Genomic DNA, 21,247 nt, shown 5'->3' on the forward strand with positions numbered 1-21,247 from the left:
TTTTTTAAGTACCTTGTATACTGGACCAAAACCACCCTGCCCAAGTTTGTTAGAATGGTGAAAGTTGTTTGTGGCAGTTACAATCTTTTCAAAATTAAATATTAATAGCTCCTGAAGTTTGACTTGTGAAAGATCTCCAAATACATTGTCACTTGTATATTCTACAGGTGCTCCACCTCCATTCAATTGAATGAATCCTTTGATAATCTCTCTCACTGATTTGTCACAGTGCCACAAATTAGGAAGAGGGAGCAAAACAACATACATAAATAAATATAAGTTAGCAGGAAGAAGGACACACTTGTAAACAGAAAGAATTTATTGTTATGTAAATTCTGAGCATGCCTTTGTAAGTTTGCATATACTCTACCATTATATAGAGAACTCGTTTGAGTAAATTTGAACGCATAGTGATGATATATATTGCCGTGGTGGTTTGAAATTGTTCTCCACAGGATATATGCACAAATGACAATTAAGGTAGTTCCTATTGCCACTGTAATAGCAATGATGACTGTCCTGTTTCTCTTTTCATCTGCAATTTAGGTAAAATGAAAAAAAATGAAAATTTTCAGTCCTAATCATGGATAAAGGGTCAAATAAAATAGTGTTATCTCAAAAAAAGCTAACCCTGGATAACAACTAGCATTATTAATTACATAATCTATACCAAGTTCTGTGTGGGCTACAAGAACATAGAGATCAAGTCCTCCGTTTGAGAATTGTTGTATGTCAATTAGATTGCCACCCCAAGACATAGAACCAATATCAGCATGATATGAATATGCAATTGATGACTGTTCCATGTGACTGCCCATTCTTTCTTCTCCCCATTCCACAACCTCTCTTCACAATTCCCTGTTGAATTCAGAATATAGACTACCAAGCCAATCTCTTCTACTTCCCGAAAAAAGTGTTCGACATTTCCTTGCTTGTCATCTCCAACACGTATGATGTATCCCTCTAAGATAAAATGTTTTCATGTACGGAAGCCCAGTAAAGGCTTTACCATTACACTGACCGGTGCGGATCAGAAGAGCTTTTCCATGAAGTTAGTTTCACTTTCTCACCAGTTACTTTGTTAGTTCTAAAAGCTTCATATTGGCTAATATTGCATTTGAAGGATGCTGGAAACTTTCCATATGTTGCTTCCTGTGGTGCTTTCTTGTAGTACAAGGTTCCCAGAATCTAAAAGTTTGGAAGTAGTAGGGTTTGATCCAACAATATTTGACACATTTGATGATCAAATCATCTGTTTCTGCCACAAGATTGCCATCTTCAGATATGGTAAAAACTCCAGAAGAATCGTTCAGTGAATTTGGGTTGCCACCAAATTATCTCACGTAACGATTTCTTGAATTTTGAGGGGTGACCCTTTACTTTTAGGAAAAAGTGTAACGTACGTCCAAGGTTTGTACACCCAATCCACACACTTAACTAATATATAAATATGATAATTTTATTTTAAAATGGTCAAACATAGATAAATGCAAATTATACCATTATCGTCATCATTTAGTTAATTGTATCAGGAGGTTGTTGAAATATGTAACATAGTGATTAATTTTGTACCAGAAGTGGTTAATAATGTCACAATGTTTTTTTAATGTTGTACAAATGTTTAAAATGACACATTGAGGCCATCCACAAAATCCGGAATCTCATACTTTAATATTTTTAGCTCGATTAAATTGTGGGTTTTTAGTCTGACTTACTTAACCTTGTGATTAAATTGTAGGTACCTAAGAGTTTTTTACATTTTAATATATATATATATATATATATATATATATATATAAAATATTAATAAATAAGGGGTGTAAATATAATAAAAATAAATAAATAAAAGTATAAAATTTAAATATTTTCTATATGATTTAGTGGTGGGTGAATGGTGATATAATATTTTGATTTAGTATAAAATTATAGATTAAGTAAATATGATGTAAACAAATATTTTTTAGGTAGTTTAAGATGTAAATTATGTTATTATTTTGAAAACATATTTTTTTATTAAACAATTCGTAGTTAGTTTTAAAATGGATAAAATTTTATATTTTAAGATTTAATTTTTTATTTCTTTTTTTAATTTTTTTTAAATGTAGGCCAACCCGTTAAGCATGTAAACTATAAAGGCGGATGCGAGTTCCAAAAAAATAAACTCGTTAAGTAAATAAGGTTTCATTTTGAGTGATTCTTAGTTGAGTTTCAAAATTTAAAAATAACAATCACTTTTTAGTTTTGAAAATTTTGTTTTAGTTTTGATTTATAATTAGATGAAAATATAATTTTTTTACATGCATAACTAATAAATAAAATAATAGAATTTAAATTATATTTAAATCTTCTTTATTCCAATGGTTCAATTGGTCCGTACATTTAATTTTCTAACCTTGGATTTTTTGTCTCAAAATAAACGTAGTTTCTACTGGTCAATGTTTTGCTATTGTTCAAAATTTTGGAACGTCAACTAGCTGACTAGTATAATTTTAATATCTATAAATACGATGAACTGTAATTAATTTTAGTCTTCTTGTTATATTTTATTAATTTTAGTCTTTATAATTTTATTATTTTTAAAATAATCCATGTCATTAACTAGTGGTGACGTGAAATAATTATAACCATATCGCATCAATAATTATTTTGAATTGACATGTAAACATATGAACATGATATGATTTTAAAATTGGAACGTGATTCAAAGTTGAAAATATTGGTTTAAGGTTTAATACTTTAATTGTAAATAAATTGTGATCGAATAATAATAATTAAATTTCTATTTTTTAATATTATATAATATTTTAAGTAATAAAATTTAATAAATTAAGATTAAAAAAATTATAAATTAATATAGATGAGTAAATTATGTATTTTATAAACTATAAATGAATAATAATTTCATGGCTGTAATATAGTTTTATTTTTTTGGTAGGCAAATCAAATAAGTATTTTTATATATGTATGAAAAGAAAATGACTATTACGGTATAATTAATATATTTCATTTTGATTTTACTATATAAAATTTATTTTTTATATGGTTGTTTGAAATTTTTTATATTTAATTTTAGTATCTACTGTCAATTGTAATTGTAAAAAAGTGTAATCGTTGGTCTCTTATCTTTATTTTAAGTTGTAATTCAGTATTTTTTTTTTTTAACATTTGAAAAATGGATCCTTATTTATTAAAATTTTTAAAATATCCCTTTGAGCAATTTTTTTATAGCATCTCATCGTTGAAGTAATATCTTTTTTAGTTTTTTAGATAAACATGCTTTTAAAAAAATTACTTAAGCTAGGTACCATCTATTAATTACTTTTAATAAATATATAAGAGATTTTATAACTTTTAAAAAATAAAGGATTAAGTTTCATCCTAAATTAAAAATAAAAGACAATGCGAAAATTTTTTATTGGTTAAAAAATATAAATTAGAAAATACAAGTAATTGATGGAAATCATTGGTGCTACTGGGAATTTGAGATTATGGTTTACTCTGAAAGTTCTCCTGTACAATTTCTGTATTTTCGTTAATTTTAACATCATAATCAAACATTCTACATCTATTTCTCTCGTTAAATACATCAGATAAGATTTTGAGAGAGAAATAAAGTAAAAACAAAGAAACTCTGAAAATGACTCTGCTATATATGCATGGCAAAGAATCTATTCCTGACATGAGTTCATCATTTTCCTTTATTGAAAGCTAGATAAAGGATGCCATCTATCACCCAAGAGTCCGTACACGGCTCCTTCATCCTTAAACCCAAAAGAAGTCAAACAATATCTACTATTTCTCTACGTCACATACATACATGAGTTTCACCTCTTTCTTTTTTAATATCTAGGTACACTTATAAATTATTTTCTGCTTAGCTGCAACACAAGAAAATAATAATCCAACAAATTATTATATTAAGTGGAAAATATTTTTTAACGAAACCAACACTCCTTATTTCAAATTATTATATTAAGCAAAATATTTAACAAATATTCTCAATTCCGAATTTAATTTAATTAAAACACAATGATAATCTAATTTCTTCTTATTATTTAATCCTAGATTCATATAATAGAAAAATTATCAAAGTTTATCTAAAGTTAAGAGTATAATACAAGTCGACTATCGTTTAGGCAGCGCATTAATAGAAATCATGATTAGATTTCTATGAACTTCAATGTGAAATTCAAGTCAAAAACGGACATCAAACACAAACAACATTTTCACATAATAACAATCGCAAAATAAACTACTAAAAGAAATATTACCCAAAATACTGTTATACAAATCCTTGACAGCCTCCATTGCAGGGCATGCTCAAACTTCACAACATTATATGTGAGCACCGTGTTCAGACTTGAGAGTCTCTTATTTTATTATATATGCCATAATATATATTGTACATACATATACTATATATTATATTAATTTACTACTTTTTTCAGATTTGGTTTTCGGTGACGATGACGTGCCATTATTAGCAGCAGTACCAGCTGTACTTGATGCATTAGTCCCTGTCCCATGCTGGTTTTTCTGCGATTTTCCTGCTTTCTTGGTCTCTGGTTTCACACCTTGTTGCCTCACTTTCACTCCTCTTATCATCTGTTTCAAAAAATAAAATTCAACCAATTAGTTCTCAATTTTTTAAGTGAAGAAAAACGGAAATTATATATATATATATATATATATATATATATATATATATATTACAAAAATTTGTATAAAGACAGAAACGTGTGAGAGTAAAAAGAATTGTAAAAAATTAGTATACCTCAAAACATGTTAAGAAAATGAAAAGAGTAAAAAGTTTATTCCTTGGTCTCAAAAATAAGTTGCATAAAAAGAAAAAATAAGTTATAAAATAATTGCCATTTTAGTTATAAAAAATACAGTGTTGCATAGACTAACAGTAGTAAGGTTAATTTAACAAAATTGTTACTCTTATCTTCTTACTAATTTTTCTTGGTTAGTGTTAAAAAATTATCTAAGCCCATAATTATATTGGAACGAAGGGAGTAGAAAATAAGAAAAGGCTCATACATATTTGCCACACTTCACATCTGAGTATATCACTATGAAATCTCCCTCTTGGAGTCCATTGGCTCTCACAAAGTCACCTGCATAACGAAATATGGATATGTGCATGAAAACCATGTTCCTTGAAAATGAAAGTGATGGAAAAACGAAAGGTCATTATTATGGGGAGCCAAATTCAAAGCAAAGAAGCTCACCAGTGTTCTCGAGCAAATACATTCTGCTTTTGTTGTTCGGCCAGTATCTGATGCTCCAAGAAAAAATTGGTTCAAAAGAGAAACATTTTAGTCTCAACGTATCACAAAGGTAATAATCAAAAGACAAAGCAGAAAATTTGTCAATGAAACTCCGAATACCTATAGCGCATGTTCCAAACACGTGAAGTTCCAATGTCTTCCATTGTTATGGAAATTCCATCTCTTGCCTCCAGCTCTGGCAAATGGGTTTCTGCCTCTTTCTGAACAAAAAATTTCATCCAAATTACAATCCAAATTAACAGAAATTATAAACTTATATACTATAGCAACAAGTAGTTGATAAAAAAAATCACTAGAAAAATTACTTTTGGCAAAACTATTCTCCCCAAACTTCCAACATCGCTTTGTTTCAACACCTTCTGCAGAAGGAACCTCAAGTTCTTCTCAGGCTTCCAACCCTATATATCAATCAAACACATTATCACAAAACAAGTCATGCACACATTATTCATCATAAAACATGAAAACTATAACTCTATGTCTCTCTCAACAAATTCAAGATAATCTTCATAATGATCAAATGCAGCATATATACATTCTACTAATCACACATCATATACCATATATTATACACATTAAACAATACAAATCATACAACATTGATATCTGATCAAATTAAGGTCCACCAACCTGTCTCCTATCTGATGCAACTCGATTCTGATGACAATTCTGTGTCTGCATGGCCGACCGGTCCACGACCGGTTGTACCACCGGCGGCTCGGCCGGAATCACCGGAGCCAAAGGACCTGCCGCGCCGCCAATCATAGCCTGCCAGTACATCCAATTGGCTGAAGGATTTGCGTGATGAGGTGCAGCCAAAGCAGTGTTGCAATTATCACCCCCCATTCTTGCATGAGGGTCAGACCCTTGATTCTGGTGATTACCACTATGATGCCTGTGATGAGACAGAAACCTTCTTTGCCTTGCCATTCTCTTCTTCCTCGCTTCCTTCGTCGCGGAGGGCCCCAACCTCATCAACCTATCACCAGGGCCATGAAAAAACTGATAAGGGTACTGGTTATTGCCATAGCCTCCACCACCGAAACCCCCATGTGGGTTAAGACCATTATTGTCCCCAAAAGACTGACTATAGTTAGAAGCAACATTGAACAGAGAATGTGGCCATGAATGTGCTGACTCCAACATGTGGTATTGTTCTGCACCAGGTTGATAAGGGTTGCTGTTGTTATGGTTATGAGTGGCTGATATGTTATTTGAAGCAGCACCACTAGTGTAAGGGTCACCCACATACCCAACCATGGGTTGTGGAAATTGCTGTGGAGGCACCATGAGAGGAGCCTGATCTGTTGCAAAAGTTTGAGAACTCAACCATGGTGTTTGGTTGTTGAAACAAGTGTTTGATTCAGGTGCAAATGAACCACTTTGTGTATTCTGGTTGTTGTTCTGGCCACTAGGATCCTGAAACTGTGCCTGAAGTACACTGCTAATACTACTACCATTATTCTCCTTTCGGCGCTTATTCTGAAGATGGCTGGTTTGAACCCACTCAAGAATCAGCTTCAGCAACTGCTTCATGGCTTCTTTTCCTCCCCCTAGCCGCCTCGCCGCGCTTTCGAGTGTCGCCTTCTTGAGCTTCACATTCCTCAAGTCATTAGCTGAGACACTATCCTTGTTAGACTTAAGCCACTCCAAGAACACATTACTCATCTCATCATCTACTCCAACACCATCACCACCTTCTTCATCTCCTTGGATCTCTTCACAAAAAGGAACCTGATGATCTTCCTCTTCTGCTTGCCCTTGCTGATGATGCACCATTGCATGTTGCTCTTCATGAAACGGCACATGCTCCTCCAGTGTGCCAAACTCCTCTAAAGGGTTTTCGTTACCCTCGTTCTGAAAGATAGAGGCAGGGTCAAAGAAATCATTGGCCTCCAAAAGCTCCATGTAACCAAAAGTGTCCATAACATCATCCATGCACTCTCCAACAGTGCCACCAAGGCCAGGATCAGGGTTTTGCTGTTGAGAAATCTCCATGGAAGCGGTGGAAGACAAAGTTGCATCAAGTTGGTCATGCATGTATCGGTTGCAATGGTTTTTCTCTGCATCTTCCTCAGCATCTGACTTCAACATGGCCCAAGAAGAGGAAGAGGAAGAAGAGGAAGTGGTGGTGGTGGTGGAACATGTCATGGTCTTCACGGGAAGTGGTGTTGCTGAAGATGAAGATGATGATGATGACATGCAAGGGAAATCAGGGAGAGGAGGGAAATCAGCGTAGAACATGGAAGCATCATTGACACCTAGGAACTCGTCTTGGTCACTGTTCAGCCACATCTCTCTCTCAGCAACCGCCAAAGTGTGTTCATCTTCCATGTTGCCAAAACCAATAGGGTTTGGGTCAGTTACCTCCCCTGCATGCAGATCTCCCCCTTGTAATTCAACTTCACACTCCATCTCAACAAAACTCAAGATCTTTCAAAGAGTAGAGGAAAAAAAAAGGAATCAAAACCACCCTCAAGGTTGAAACTTTGAAAAACCTTTTGAGAATTCTGTTGGCTTCAGGTATGGTATAGGTATGGGGTGTTTGGAGTGAGAGAGAGGAGAGAGAAAGTAGATAAAGACGTACAGATAGAGGTACAGGGTGAGAGAAAGATAGGGTATGATTTTTTAAATTTTTTTAGGTATGTGAAGTTTCGGAAGTGAAAAAGGGGGAAAGATCTGCTATTGTGTGTGTGTTTCCAATTAAGGAAGCAAAGGGATAAGGGTATCTCAAATCCTACGAAGGGATGCAACATAAAACATCTGGTTCTAGGTTATCAACAACATACACACACAAGAGGATCAACAAGTTGGATATCTTAAACCATATAAAAAAAAAAAAAAGGCAAAAAAGCCCTCTCTTACCTAGAAAGAAAGCGACTCGCACTGTTCATGAGAGGTTTATTTAATTTTTTTATTCCCAATTGGGTCATTATCACACCAACTAAAAAATTCTATACAACAATGACAATCATACAACACAAGGAGTAGCAACAACACACCACTACTGCAAAATTTACATGGAAGAGGAAGAAGTACAAGAAGAAGAGAATCAAAGTACTAAACTTGAATGATCAAAACACTAATTAAATTCTACAGAGAGAAAGGCTATGTATGAATATTACACAGCAGTGAAGAGAGTGAAGCAGAGATTCTTCTCCAAACCCAGAAAGCCAATCAAGACCTTAACGTGGACATGACAATTTCAGAGACACCCTTGGTTTGTTCTGGGAAGATAGATTTTCTTAGGCTTTAAATCTTTTTATTTTCTAATATTTTTTATTTCTCTCTTTCTACTAGTAATAGATAAGTTCAAACGGGTATTGGGTGGTTTCGCACGGCAAAAACAAACAATTAAGTAAGAGAGAGAGAGAGAGAAGTTGGTGGGTTTGTAGAGCGAGAGAAAGGCAGTTTTGGTAAGAAAGTGAACGCATCAATAAAACAAAACCTCGTGCCGCTTGTTTCTCAGCCTCACCTCCGGATTTTGTGCCTACAACCATTCGTTCTAACCTGAGTGGTGCAACTAAACGGTGACACAGTCTTTATGAGAAAGCAAGTCCTTACTGTGTTCAAGATAATTAAAAACAATGCAGCTCCAATAGAAATTTAGGGAGATATATAAATTTACATACAAAAATTTATTTAATTACCAGCTGCTCAGATCGATAGGAAACGAAAAAAAATAATTGTGACATACTAAGTAGTTGAAATGTATTAAAATGGGAGTAAATATAAATATAATATATATAGAAAGAGTTTTTTATATTAGCTTATTTGAAATAAATTCAAAGATAATATGTGTTTTATTGTGTTCCAATTATTATACAGTAAAATTGATTAAATTAACAAAGCAACGGCACTATAAATTAAATGTGGATACAGATTGAGATTTATTGGACCTTAACAAAGACTAAGCTATAAAATATATATTAAAAATTTTAAAAACTGTCTTGTAAATAAAATTTGTTATTATTTTTATATATACTATCAAGAATTTTGTTTTTCAGTCTTTCGTATTATGTATCGACCGGTACCATGAGTTTTGTTGCTTTCAATTAGTAGCTGGTAATTGATTCAGGTTTAGGGCTCCATTTGAAATCGACTTGTACTTGTTGAGTTAATAAAAAAAGGGAATTATTGTTTTGGAACTAGAAAAAATTAAAGTGAAAAGGGGTTGTTGCCAATGTAAATTAGAAGTGATCTTCATTTTTTTTTCTTTTTTTCTTCTATTGATTATTGGAAGGTGAGAAATTTCAGCTTTTGAATTTGGACATGCTTAAATAGTTTTTGATTCTAGTTTTTTTTTTAATTTCAATTAATTAATTCTTAAAAGTTTACCTTTTCTTTCTTGTTAGATTTTTATGTCGATTAACATAATGACATCTAGTTTTTGGATGTGTACGTGGTTTTAATTGTCTTTTGAAGTTGGGTTATTATGTGTGGTTGGTTGTTGTCAACCCTTTCATGTTCATAGTTGTGTTTCTTGTCCAATGTAAATCCAAAAGTTGTCAATTTCAGGTTTCAGAGAGACAAAAATCGCCGCCAAAAATTGCCTATTCTGGCGGCGGCTCACGGCAGTTGGTGGTGGAAAATTGTAATATGAGGAGAATGATAGTTGTGGGTGGTGGCGGTGCCGCTGTCGGAAATCGCCGTCAGTGGTGGCTCATAGCGACTGGTGGAATTGGTTTTGGGAAGAAGGAGCTAGGAATCTGGTACGGAAGATGCATGATAAGAGTCGTTATAATAAATAAATCAGATGGTGAATAAAAGTGATGCACCCTATAATTGGTCCAAATAATTAATTGTAGCAAGAAAATTAACTGAAAGAATTAGCGAATATTTTGTATATCAAAGTCAGAGTTACCCAAAAAACTGAATTATACAATTAAAAATAATTTAATTATCTTAATTTAAAATATTATTTTGTTACCTTAATGATCTTAATTAATATTCTTAATTTTATTCATCGTATTAGACTAAACTAACTAAAGTTAATGATAAAGACTACAAAATAACACTTGAAAAATGCAGGATTTAAAAGTAATGTTTTCTACAAAAACTAAAATCAGGCAAAACCATATTTTTAGGGACATAGAACATATTTACAAAATATTTACATGAGTTATTATTTCTATATTCGTGAGTTTTTATTAATTATAATCGTACTAGAAAGTAATAAAATTATATATTATATAAAATATATTTAATATTATTTAATTAGAATCCTTGAGTTTGTAATTTATAAAAGGTTTAATTGCACTTTTTACCTTAAATTTTTATTTTTTTAGCAAATTTTATCCCAAAAAAATTAATTTAATGTATTTTATCTTTAATTTTTAAGAAATTTACTAATTTCACTCTCCATCAATTTACTCATAACATAATCATACCTTTTACTCTCAACTTTTTTTTTTTGGCAAATTTTAGATCCATTTTTTTTATTTTTTTGGCAAATTTTATCTCTAATTTTTTTATTTTTTGGAAAATTATATCCCTAATTTTTATGCTTATTAATGGATAAATGGAAAATGATAAAATTTGCAAATTTCTTAAAAAAAATAAATTAATTTATTGAAGGTAAAATTCGTCAAAAATAAAAAAAAATAAGGATAAAAAATACAATTAAGGCTTAACAAAACCATGTTCATTTATTAGTAATTCATTATTATTTCATTAATATAAATTTTTATTAAAACACACATTTATTAGTGGTGATTGTTATTTCATTAATATAGATTATTTTCAACACACAGAGAAATATATTAATGAAATACATTGAATATTTGGTAAAAAACTGCCCATGAATTTAATTGCATTTAATACAGAAATGGTTACGATATACTTTTCATGTCTTCTCAATTTTATTTCCCTCAACAGAAAGATAATATATAATGAACTTCAAGTTAGCCCTCAATCTTACAATAGAAAGAGAACATAAGGTCAAATCCTTACAATGGCTTTTCATATTTATCAACGACCTTATGTTTTGAGCGTCATATGCATTGCTATGATTTTCGCTGCAGGTAAGGGGAAAAAGTTCTATCTCTTAATTAAGTAGCATATTAATTTTCAACATACATCTAATTAAAATCAAAATGATAGTGTCTTTCCCTTATGTCTGATCTTAGATTATTGATTCAAATCTGTAAAAAAAAAAGATTATTAATTAAAAGATAAAAAAAACGAGTAATATTTTGATGAGGATGACTCAACAAGTAGTTTTTCTTTGGAATTTTTAATTTAGTTAATTATGTTCTAATTCTTAAAATTTTGATTTTGTTTTTATAAAAAAATGGCTTTTTAAAAAGGACAAGGAACTCCGTGTGAATAATTTTTTAAAATTTGTGCTGATATTGCAGGAGTAGTAACTTGTTTTGAGTCTCCACTACTAAGCTGCCAGGAGCGATGCATAGATGATCCAACGTGCGACTTTATCTGCCATAAAAAGGGTTTTGTCAAAGGGGGATCTTGTAAGCCAATCATTCTATATTTTCTGTGTTGCTGTATGAAATGAGTAATCTCCATGTGTGAAAAATAGAATAAAACTATTGGAGTTAGTAAGAACTTCTTGTACTTGATTTATCAATACATGTGCGATGTGACTCGTTGTTTCGCTACTTGCAGTTACGATATTTATGTTACGAAAACTTTCTGTAAATATAATTAATGAGGCCACAAATTATAATCTAATAAGGGTGGGGGCAGCCAGTCAACCTGCTTGATGATTTGCTGTTAGGGCAGAAAAATGTTGACTTTGAAGATTTTGAGAAATTTTTTATCAATCAAAGACAGAATCAGACATTATTTATAATAATTTACCCATCTGAAATTCATCCCTATATTGAGTTAGCCATGCTTCCTTTAGAATTGTCGCAAGATTGACACCAGAAATTATGAGATTAACAGCAGATAGAGGTTATACATTTAAACCTCTGAATCGCTTCTGATTACCATTTTCCTAATAAATATGGCATGCGCCCAACCATAAAAGGTTTCTTATCCATCTTTCAACTTCACTATGATAAGACCCTTCCCTTCGGCCACCTATATAAATGTGAAAAGTGTAGGACAACATGTCGTTGATGACTGAGTTTATTTTTAATTCTGTGAGCCTCAATATTCTCTTTAGAAACCTTAAAATCTCCATCATCATTTAAGGTTCAACCATTGGGAAATTAATGACCATGACGATTCAATGAAGTTACCATCATCCATAATCATCTTATTTTCTCTTATACTTTCAAATCTTCAGAATAATTAAATCTCTTGTCCTATTCTCACTTAAAAAAGTGTAACACATATACATATTTTTATGGGTATATTTAAAAACAAACAAAAACGACAGGTTTTCATTTGAACTTTTCTTTTACCTAATTAAACATTTTTATTTTAACTTAAACTATATAAATATGGAGATTCTCATGCTGGAAACTAATTTGTGAAGCTTTAAATTAAACATGTATTGTAAAGAAAACACAGATGACTATTTAATTCAAAATTACTAATGATCCAATGATAGTTGATAATGCAAACTCCTACCATCTTCAAATAAAATCTTAGTTCAAGCACACATTTCATTGAAGTTTTATAAAATAACCACTGCTGGGTAAAACATAACTCAATCACTTACAACAACATAGACTAAGAGAAGCTTGTGTAATACAAAATCCACTCTTAAACCCCCTGCCAGTGCAACCGTCGTTGCAGTCATGAGTGCATTTTTGATCGCACGGTATAGGGCATTGCCCGATGCAATTAAGGCCTGGATCTATAAATCCTGTAGCTGGCCCTGCAGTGAGAACAAATATATATTAACAAAATTTCTTGCTTTTGTTATATGAAATTTCAGCATAAAAACGGCATGTATCTATGAGCTTTTGTCAATTTGCCTTCTTTTTCAAATAAAAATGCCACAAAAATAATAATAATAATACAAATATCACTTTCTCATGCAAATTATATGTTAAAAAATAAATTAGAGTAATGAAAGTAATCTCTTTCTTCCGACAATTACCTGGTGTTAGTACAAAAGTAGCAACAAATAAAATTCCCAAGAGAAATGGATGATTGACACCAAAAGCCATTTCAAGAAGATTTTACTTTTGAATTCTGATCTTTCTTTCTTGTGAGATGTATATTGTATATCATACTCATTATATATATATATATATATATCAATAAATTCATATTAATAACTATTTAAGCTATTCATTTAATGTATTGAAATGATATTTTGACATTAAATATATGGCTTAATTATTAATTTGGTGTGCAAACTATTTTAGCTTAATTGTAAAAATAGTTTTCGTATCCCACTAATAAAAATGTGGGATTTTACGACAGCGGATCTACGACGGTTATTAAAAAACCGTCTTAGAATGTGTGTTGATGATAACAATAACGACGAGTCTTAATAAAAGACCGGCGTTATCTCAATTAAAATAAAAGTCCTAGATATATATGTGTGAGTGGTCCATGCACAGCGCAGTCAGCAAAGGAACCCTAACCCCCAATCCCTCTAGAGACTCTGCCCGCGTCTCGCTCCTCGCTCCAAAGGCCAAATGCCTCTCCGTCTCCGCCTCGCTCTCCCAACTCTCCACCCTCCTCTCCCTCCTTCTCGCGGCGCTCCCCCGGTTGTTCCCTGTCAGCGTTGCGCTCTCCGCGGGCTCTCCTTCTACGCTGACGCCTTCATCCTCGAGGGCGGCCACCGCCTCCTCGACGTCACCAGCAGCGTCGAAGGTTACACACAGTGCGTCGAAGGCAAGAAGGGCTTTGAGGGCATTGAAGGCAGTGGTGAGGATTCAAGCACTTGTTCGGGGGGAGACAGGCGAGGAAGCAGGCAGTGGTGACATTGAGGTGCATGCAGGCCTTGGTTCGAGTTCAGGCCAGAGTAAGAGCTAGTCGTGTGAGGATGTCCATAGAGGGGCAAGCTTTGCAGAACTTGCTCAACGAGCGACGGAGTAAACTTGATCTTTTGAAGCAAGCTGATGTATTATAATTTATAACTCACCCATACAAGCTTGTGTTTCATCATTTACCTATGGTGTGGTATTGTATCTAATGGAATCTGTAGGAAGGATGGTGTGACAGTAGAGAAACGTTGGAAGATGTTAAGACAAAGATACAAATGAGGCAAGAAGGAGCTTTCAAAAGAGAAAGAGCAATGGCTTACTCTCTTGCTCACAAGGTAACTTGTTTGCTTGCTTGTGTTGTCATTGAGTGATCTTTTTGCTGAACTTAAAAAATTAATTTTGAAGTTAGATGAACTTTAACTCCAAATTAATTTAAAATTAAATTAAATATGTAGACATTGACTTAAAATCATGTCAGTTGACATTTTAATATGATTCTAAATTATATATAATTTGATTTCAAACAGGCCACAACAAAGTACAATAAACTATGCCACTTTTTTAGTTTACTCTTAGAGTTTTTTTTTTTCAAATTGGCTATTGTTGATAGCCACACAGTTAATTTAATGACCAATTACATAATAACATATGATAATTAACGTTTTTTTTAATACCGACGTCTAATTTTTGTTATGAGACTCAAATAATTAATTTGAAAGAAAAAAAGGGACTCTAATAGTAAATTAAAATATAGGGAAAATAATTTAGTAAGTTGTGAAAAATAAGGGAACTATTTTTGTAATTAAGCCAATTATTTTAAATAGTTTAATTTGGTCCTTAATTTTTTTTTAAAAAAATCAATTTGATCTGCAAGTTCTTAAATTTTAATTAATCAATTTGGTTTCTAAATTTTGAAAAGGTTCAATTTGATCCTCAATTTTTTAAATGAATTAATTTGGTTCCTAAATTATTTTAAATAATTCAATTTCATTTGTAAGTTCTTAAAAATATGGAGAACAAATTGATTATTTTTAAAATTATGATAAACAAATTGAACCTTTTAAAAATATGAAGATTAAATTGATTCATTTTAAGAACTTAAAGAACCAAATTGAATCTTTTAAAAATTTGGAAATTAAATTGATAATTAAACCTAAATACATTCAGTGAATTCATATTAATGCTTATATATTCACAATATTTTCTTTTAAAAAAGATAAAAGGTGATTTTAGCATTAAATATATTCTGTATTTTAATATGCATTAAATGAATATATTAAGTATTTTAATAAATAATTTCTATTAAAAAAAACATCTATTAACAAATTTTTTGATATAGAATTACAATAATGAAGTTAGAACCTAGAACTCAAGGAGCATTTGTTAGGGGAGAACTTTCATACTTGTGAATCATGAAATATTTAAATAAATTTCTTGAAAATTGAAGAGTAAGACCAGTTTGGTTAACCATCAAATATTTAGATAAGTTTTTTGAACATTGAAGAGTTATATGATATTTTTGTCATTATTTTAATCATTTATTATATTATTAAGAATAATATGATATTTTTACTATAATAAAAGAAAAATTAAATTCAAAAAAGTAAGATTTTCACATCCTATGTGAAAAAGTTTTCTTGAAAAACTTGTTAAAAAACATTCTTATTATTTCCCAATTTTTTTTTTAAAAAAATAGATACAAAATATTAAAAAAAAACTCTAACTCAAGATTGCTGAGAAACACACCAAATGCCCCCAATCAAACCATGCAACTACTTACTTTGGGGAGGCACATATATTAACAATTTGCTGTTAAAAGAATAATCATTGACATGATTTTTTAAATAAAAATTCAACCATTAATATAGATTTTACAAGTTAATTAACATCAACAGTATGCTACATTATATTATTAAGATATTAAATGATAATAATAAATTATTTAATAATTGAAATTCATTAAATACATACGTTAAGACTTTAAAATATTATTTTTTAAAAACTTGTCCTTTTCAATTTTTAATGTGTGTTATTAATATTTCACATGAGTCTAATACTACTTGAATCAATGACTTGTTGATAAAAAAAAATCTAATTTAAAAGACAATTCATATTTTATAGAAAAAATAAAAGTAAAAACCTTAATATTTTCATTATAATAAAAATATATATGATTGCTAATTTGATCATATTAAGATATGGTTATTAAATAATTAAATTTTCTCTAGAAAAAAATAAAATATAAACCAATATTTTTTTAGGAATAGTAGTCATACTCTCCTTCAGATATTTTCTTTATGATTGATTAAAATTAATTAAAAATTATCCAGGTTTGATTTCTCAATTAATATTTCTTAATACTTGATTTATATTAAATGAAAAGTGAATAAAATTTGTGATTTTTAATAAATTCTAACAGGAAAAAATATTCAAAAGAAAGTGCTAAAGAGAATATTGACAACATTCCTCTATTTTTATTAACTCAACTACTAATCTAATTTTTAAAATCATTATTTGCTACTAATTATTACAACTCAAAATTAATAACATTTCCATATACTTTTTAATATTTGATACAACTTCAAGTTCGGACAACTATAAACTACAATTTTGCCAAGACTATTCTTTGAAAAGTAACTTTTGAACAAGGAATTTAATTATGTTAATACACTGTATTTAATTTAGTAATTAACTATCGCAATCTTCATATCAGGAGACAATGTGAAAGACTATTTCAATTCAAATATTGCATTCATTGATAATCAAGTTCCATCCTCTTACACAAAATTCTTCCTACATGAAAGATTCAAAGCTAAATTAGGGTACATATGTTTATTTTATTTGCATACATTGAAAAGGATCGACATGACATCATAACTCAGTTGTTACAGCAGCACAAGATAAGCCCAGGAATCAATCCTACGCATGAGCCCCCTTTGACATGGCCATTGCCAACACATAGTAGAGCGCACTGTGTATTACCTACGCATGATCCTCTTAGGCAGATTAGTCCCGGAGGATCAACATCCACATTCGCTTGTCCTGCATTATTGTTCATCACCACAAACTTTCAAACTAATACAAATATCACTTTCTCATGCAAATTATTATTAGAAAATAAATTAGAGAAATGAAAGTAATGTCTTTCTTTCAACAATTACCTGGTGTTAGAACCAAAGCAGCAAATAAAATTCCAAAGAGAAAAGAATGATTGACACCAAAAGCCATTTCGAGAAGATTTTACTTTTGAATTCTGATCTTTCTTTCTTGTGAGATGTATATCGTATATCGTACTCATTATATATATATATATATTGACTACTGGCGAGTATCTTTTACTATGAGAATTATTTTTGTAGAAACATATTAGGAAACATATCTTTTTAATTAGTTGACGAAATGAAACGACATGTTTATACCTTATTGAGCAGATATTAAATTAAAAGTATATCTTTTTTTTTTATCAAAATAAAAAATCACACTATATTTTGTCGTTACAATACATTAATTCAATAAGTTCATATTAATGATTATTTATGCTATGCATTTGATGTATTGAAATGATATTTTGACATTACATATATGGTTTTCATTATCAATTTGGTGTGCGAATTATTCTAAATAGTTTAATTTGTTCTTTATTTTTTTAAAAATTCAACTTGTTCTTCAAGTTATTAAAATTTAATTAATCAATTTGGTTCCTAAATTTTTAAAAGTTTCAATTTGATATTGAAGTTTTTAAAAATGAATTAATTTGATCCCAAAATTATTTGAAATAATTCAATTTGATCTTTAAAACCTTAAAAATTTGAAGACCAAATTAATCATTTTTAAAAATTTGATAAACAAATTAAACCTTTTAAAATATGAAGACCAAATTAAACCAAATTGAATCTTTTAAAAATTTGATTTGGAAACCAAATTAATAATTAAACTTAAATACATTCAATGAATTCATATTAATGCTGATATAGTCACATGATTTTCTTTTAAAAAAAGATAAAAGGTGATTTTAGCATTAAATATATTCTATGCATTTAAATATCCATTAAATGAATATATTTAAATATATTAAGTATTTAATAAATAAGTTCTGTTTAAAAAACATCTATTGACAATTTTTGGGTATAGAATTATAGCAATGAAGTCAGAACCTAGAACTCAAGGGCATTAGTTAGAGGAGAAGTTTTTTATACCTTTGAATCATGAATCCTAAAAAAAAGTAAAATATATCTGATTTACCATAAAATATTTAGATAAGTTTTTTAGAAAATAAAGAGTTAAATAATATTTTTTTTCATTAATTTAATTATTTTACTGTGGTAAAAAAATTAAATTAAAAAAGTAAGATTTTCACATCCTCCATGAGAAAATTTTCAAAAACAACTTGTTAAAAAACAATCTTATTATTTGCCAATTTTTTTTTTTAATGGATACCAAATATAGAAAACTCTAACGCAAGATTCCTGAGAAACTAAAAAATGCCCCCTATCAAACCGTGCAATTACTTAATTTGGGGAGACACATATATTAACAATTTGGTGTTAAAAGAATAATCATTGATATAATTTTATTTAATAAAAATCTAACCATTAATATAGATTTTACAAGTTAATTAACATGATCAATATGCTACATTATATTATTAAAATATTAAATGATAATAAATAAATCATTTAATAATTGAAATATATTAAATACATACATTACGACTTTAAAATAATAATTTTTAAAAACTTATCGTTTTTAATTTTTAATGTGTGTGATTAATATTTTCCATGAATCTAATACTACTTGAATCAATGACTTGTTGGTAAAAAAATTTAATTTAAAAGACAATTCATATTTTACATGAAAATTAAAAATAAAAACCTTAATATTTTCATTATAATAAAAATATATATCATTGCTAATTTGATCGTATTCACACAGTTATTAAATAATCAAAATTTCTCTAAAAAAAATTAGAATATAAACTAATAGTTTTTTGAGAAATACTAGTGAGACTCTCTTAAATATTTTGTGAATGATTGATTAAAATTCATTAAAATCACCTATTTTTATAGGTTTGATTTCTTAATTAATATTTCTCTTTTCTTGATTTATATTAAATAAATTTATCAAAATTTGTGATTATCAATCAATTCTAACAGAACATAATATTAGAAAGAGAGTATTAAAGAGTGTTGCTAGTATTTTTCTATTTTTAATAACTCAACTACTAATCTAATTTTTAAAATCATTATTTGTTACTAATTATTACAACTCCAAATTAATAAAATTTCCATATACTTTTTAATATATTTTGTTTTAATATTTGATACAACTTCAAGTTTGGACAATTAAAAACTACCATTTTCGCAAGACTATTCTTTGAAACGTGACTTTTGAACAAGGGATCTAATTATGTGAATGCACTGTGTTTAGTTTACTAATTAACTATCGCAATCTTCATATCTTGGTCAAGCAAACTCTTGAATTAATTTCAACTTTTTTATTTTGAAAGAAACAGGAGACAATGTGAAAGACTATTTCAATTAAAGTAATGCATTCATTGATAATCAAGTTCGATCCTTTTACACAAAATTAATCCTATGTCGAAGATTCAAAGATAAATTAGGGTATGTTTATTTAATTTTGATACATTGAAAAGGATCGACAAGACATCATAAGTCATTTGTAACAGCAGCACAAGATAACCCCAGGAATGAATCCTACGCATGAGCCCCCTTTCCCATGGCCACTGCTAACACATCTTTGAACGCACTGTGTATTACCTCCGCATGCTCCTCTTAGGCAGATTAGTCCCGGAGGATTAAAATCCACATTCGCTTGTCCTGCATTATTATTCATCACCACAAAAGTTTCAAACTTTATATATACATATATATTGGTTCCTTAATTTGCATGTCTTTCCAAAAAATTTAGCACATGATTCTTCGGATTTTTATATATTAATCCAACCAATTTGACTCCAACAAAATGAATTAATAGTGAGATCTGTGGATCGGATTGTTATCTGCCCATAATTTTTTTATTTTTAAAAAAAGGTTATAATTCATGGGACAAAAACTAAAGCAACTTGTCGAATCGTATCTAACAACTCAAGCCTTTTTTCCCCAATCAACATTAGAAATTAGACTCGGAACTCTAACAAAACAAACAACATCACTTTTCAGTTTTCACATTAATTATTTCTATTAGAATGCAAATTTGGAGATAAAATTGACTATATTTCTTTACCTGAACCCAAAAGCAAAACAATGCATAGCAGGCCCAAAAGGAGAGTTTGATTGGTCCGAAAAGCCATTTAGTAATGATTTTCACCTCCTGTGCTTACTTTGTAAGAAGATTAATGTGAATATTAAGTGTTCACTTACTGTTCTAAGATATATATATATATATATATATATATATATATATATAAGACAAAAAACATTTAATATATCGAATATTTAAAATGTTTTAATGTTTTTAAATCGTTGACTAGCGGTTATATTTCAGTTTAATGGATGTCAGAAGATTGACGTGAATTAATATTAAGTGTTGACTAACTGTTCTAAAGACACATATAACTCTTAAAATTAAATACAATGAATTCTTAAAATTATAACATTTAATACATTGAATATTTACAACTTTTTCATGTTTTTATATTGGTGAAAAATACTTTTTTTTTTTAATTTTCAAATGGTTGATCAGTGGTTAAAACATATATTAATACTGAACGTATTGGACCTTAGTATCGCAACTAACTATGGCTAGGTCACTTCGGCCCACGCTTCCAGCACCCTATATAATTTTAAAGAAAACCAAAAATCCCAAAAATACCCCGTGTCCCTCTTTCTTCTTATTTGCATACAGCATACCTAACCCTAATCTCATTTCCTTTGTGCAAACCGCTGCGATGGCCACCACCGCACCACTCTTCCATAGCCCCATTTTTTAGTTCATCCCTATTATTCATGCGGTGAAATCACCTTTGAAGACCATTCCTGAAGCTAGTGGCCTAGTAGTGAGATAAAAACAAAAATCACCTTTGAATATTGCACCAGTTGATAGTGAAGATGGAAATTGAATGTGTCAGAGAAGAAGCTGCAT

At 30.0% G+C, this 21,247-nt stretch overlaps 1 protein-coding gene and 3 long non-coding RNA genes across 6 annotated transcripts; 1 reads left to right on the forward strand and 3 right to left on the reverse strand.

Annotated features, from left to right (window-relative positions):
- Nucleotides 1-4,223: 4,223 nt before the first annotated feature.
- Nucleotides 4,224-8,801, reverse strand: ABI3-1 (B3 domain-containing transcription factor ABI3). Of its 3 annotated transcripts, XM_014779519.3 has the most exons (7): nucleotides 8,420-8,557; nucleotides 5,925-7,666; nucleotides 5,600-5,692; nucleotides 5,394-5,494; nucleotides 5,235-5,287; nucleotides 5,044-5,120; nucleotides 4,224-4,605 (listed from the first exon to the last, which is right to left on the reverse strand). In XM_014779519.3, exons 2-7 carry the CDS (start codon nucleotides 7,626-7,628, stop codon nucleotides 4,423-4,425), a joined length of 2,211 nt encoding a protein of 736 aa, XP_014635005.1. In that variant the 5' UTR covers nucleotides 7,629-7,666; nucleotides 8,420-8,557; the 3' UTR covers nucleotides 4,224-4,422. The 3 variants fall into 3 exon arrangements, with proteins under 3 accessions (XP_014635005.1, XP_003532309.1, XP_006586272.1); XM_003532261.5 differs by having other exon boundaries at nucleotides 5,235-5,281; nucleotides 5,925-8,801; XM_006586209.4 differs by having other exon boundaries at nucleotides 5,925-8,801.
- Nucleotides 8,802-11,184: 2,383 nt separating this feature from the next.
- LOC100795764 (uncharacterized) lies at nucleotides 11,185-11,880 on the forward strand. Its single transcript, XR_415769.4, has 2 exons — nucleotides 11,185-11,317; nucleotides 11,654-11,880. It is a non-coding gene; the product is annotated as an uncharacterized lncRNA (long non-coding RNA).
- Nucleotides 11,881-12,866: 986 nt separating this feature from the next.
- Nucleotides 12,867-13,420, reverse strand: LOC106799680 (uncharacterized). Its single transcript, XR_001389374.3, has 2 exons — nucleotides 13,309-13,420; nucleotides 12,867-13,083 (listed from the first exon to the last, which is right to left on the reverse strand). It is a non-coding gene; the product is annotated as an uncharacterized lncRNA (long non-coding RNA).
- Nucleotides 13,421-19,677: 6,257 nt separating this feature from the next.
- LOC100796286 (uncharacterized) lies at nucleotides 19,678-20,524 on the reverse strand. The gene is made up of 2 exons (XR_415770.3): nucleotides 20,390-20,524; nucleotides 19,678-19,983 (listed from the first exon to the last, which is right to left on the reverse strand). It is a non-coding gene; the product is annotated as an uncharacterized lncRNA (long non-coding RNA).
- Nucleotides 20,525-21,247: the final 723 nt, after the last annotated feature.

Source organism: Glycine max, chromosome 8 (genome assembly GCF_000004515.6).
Source record: "Glycine max cultivar Williams 82 chromosome 8, Glycine_max_v4.0, whole genome shotgun sequence".
NCBI lineage: Eukaryota > Viridiplantae > Streptophyta > Magnoliopsida > Fabales > Fabaceae > Glycine > Glycine max.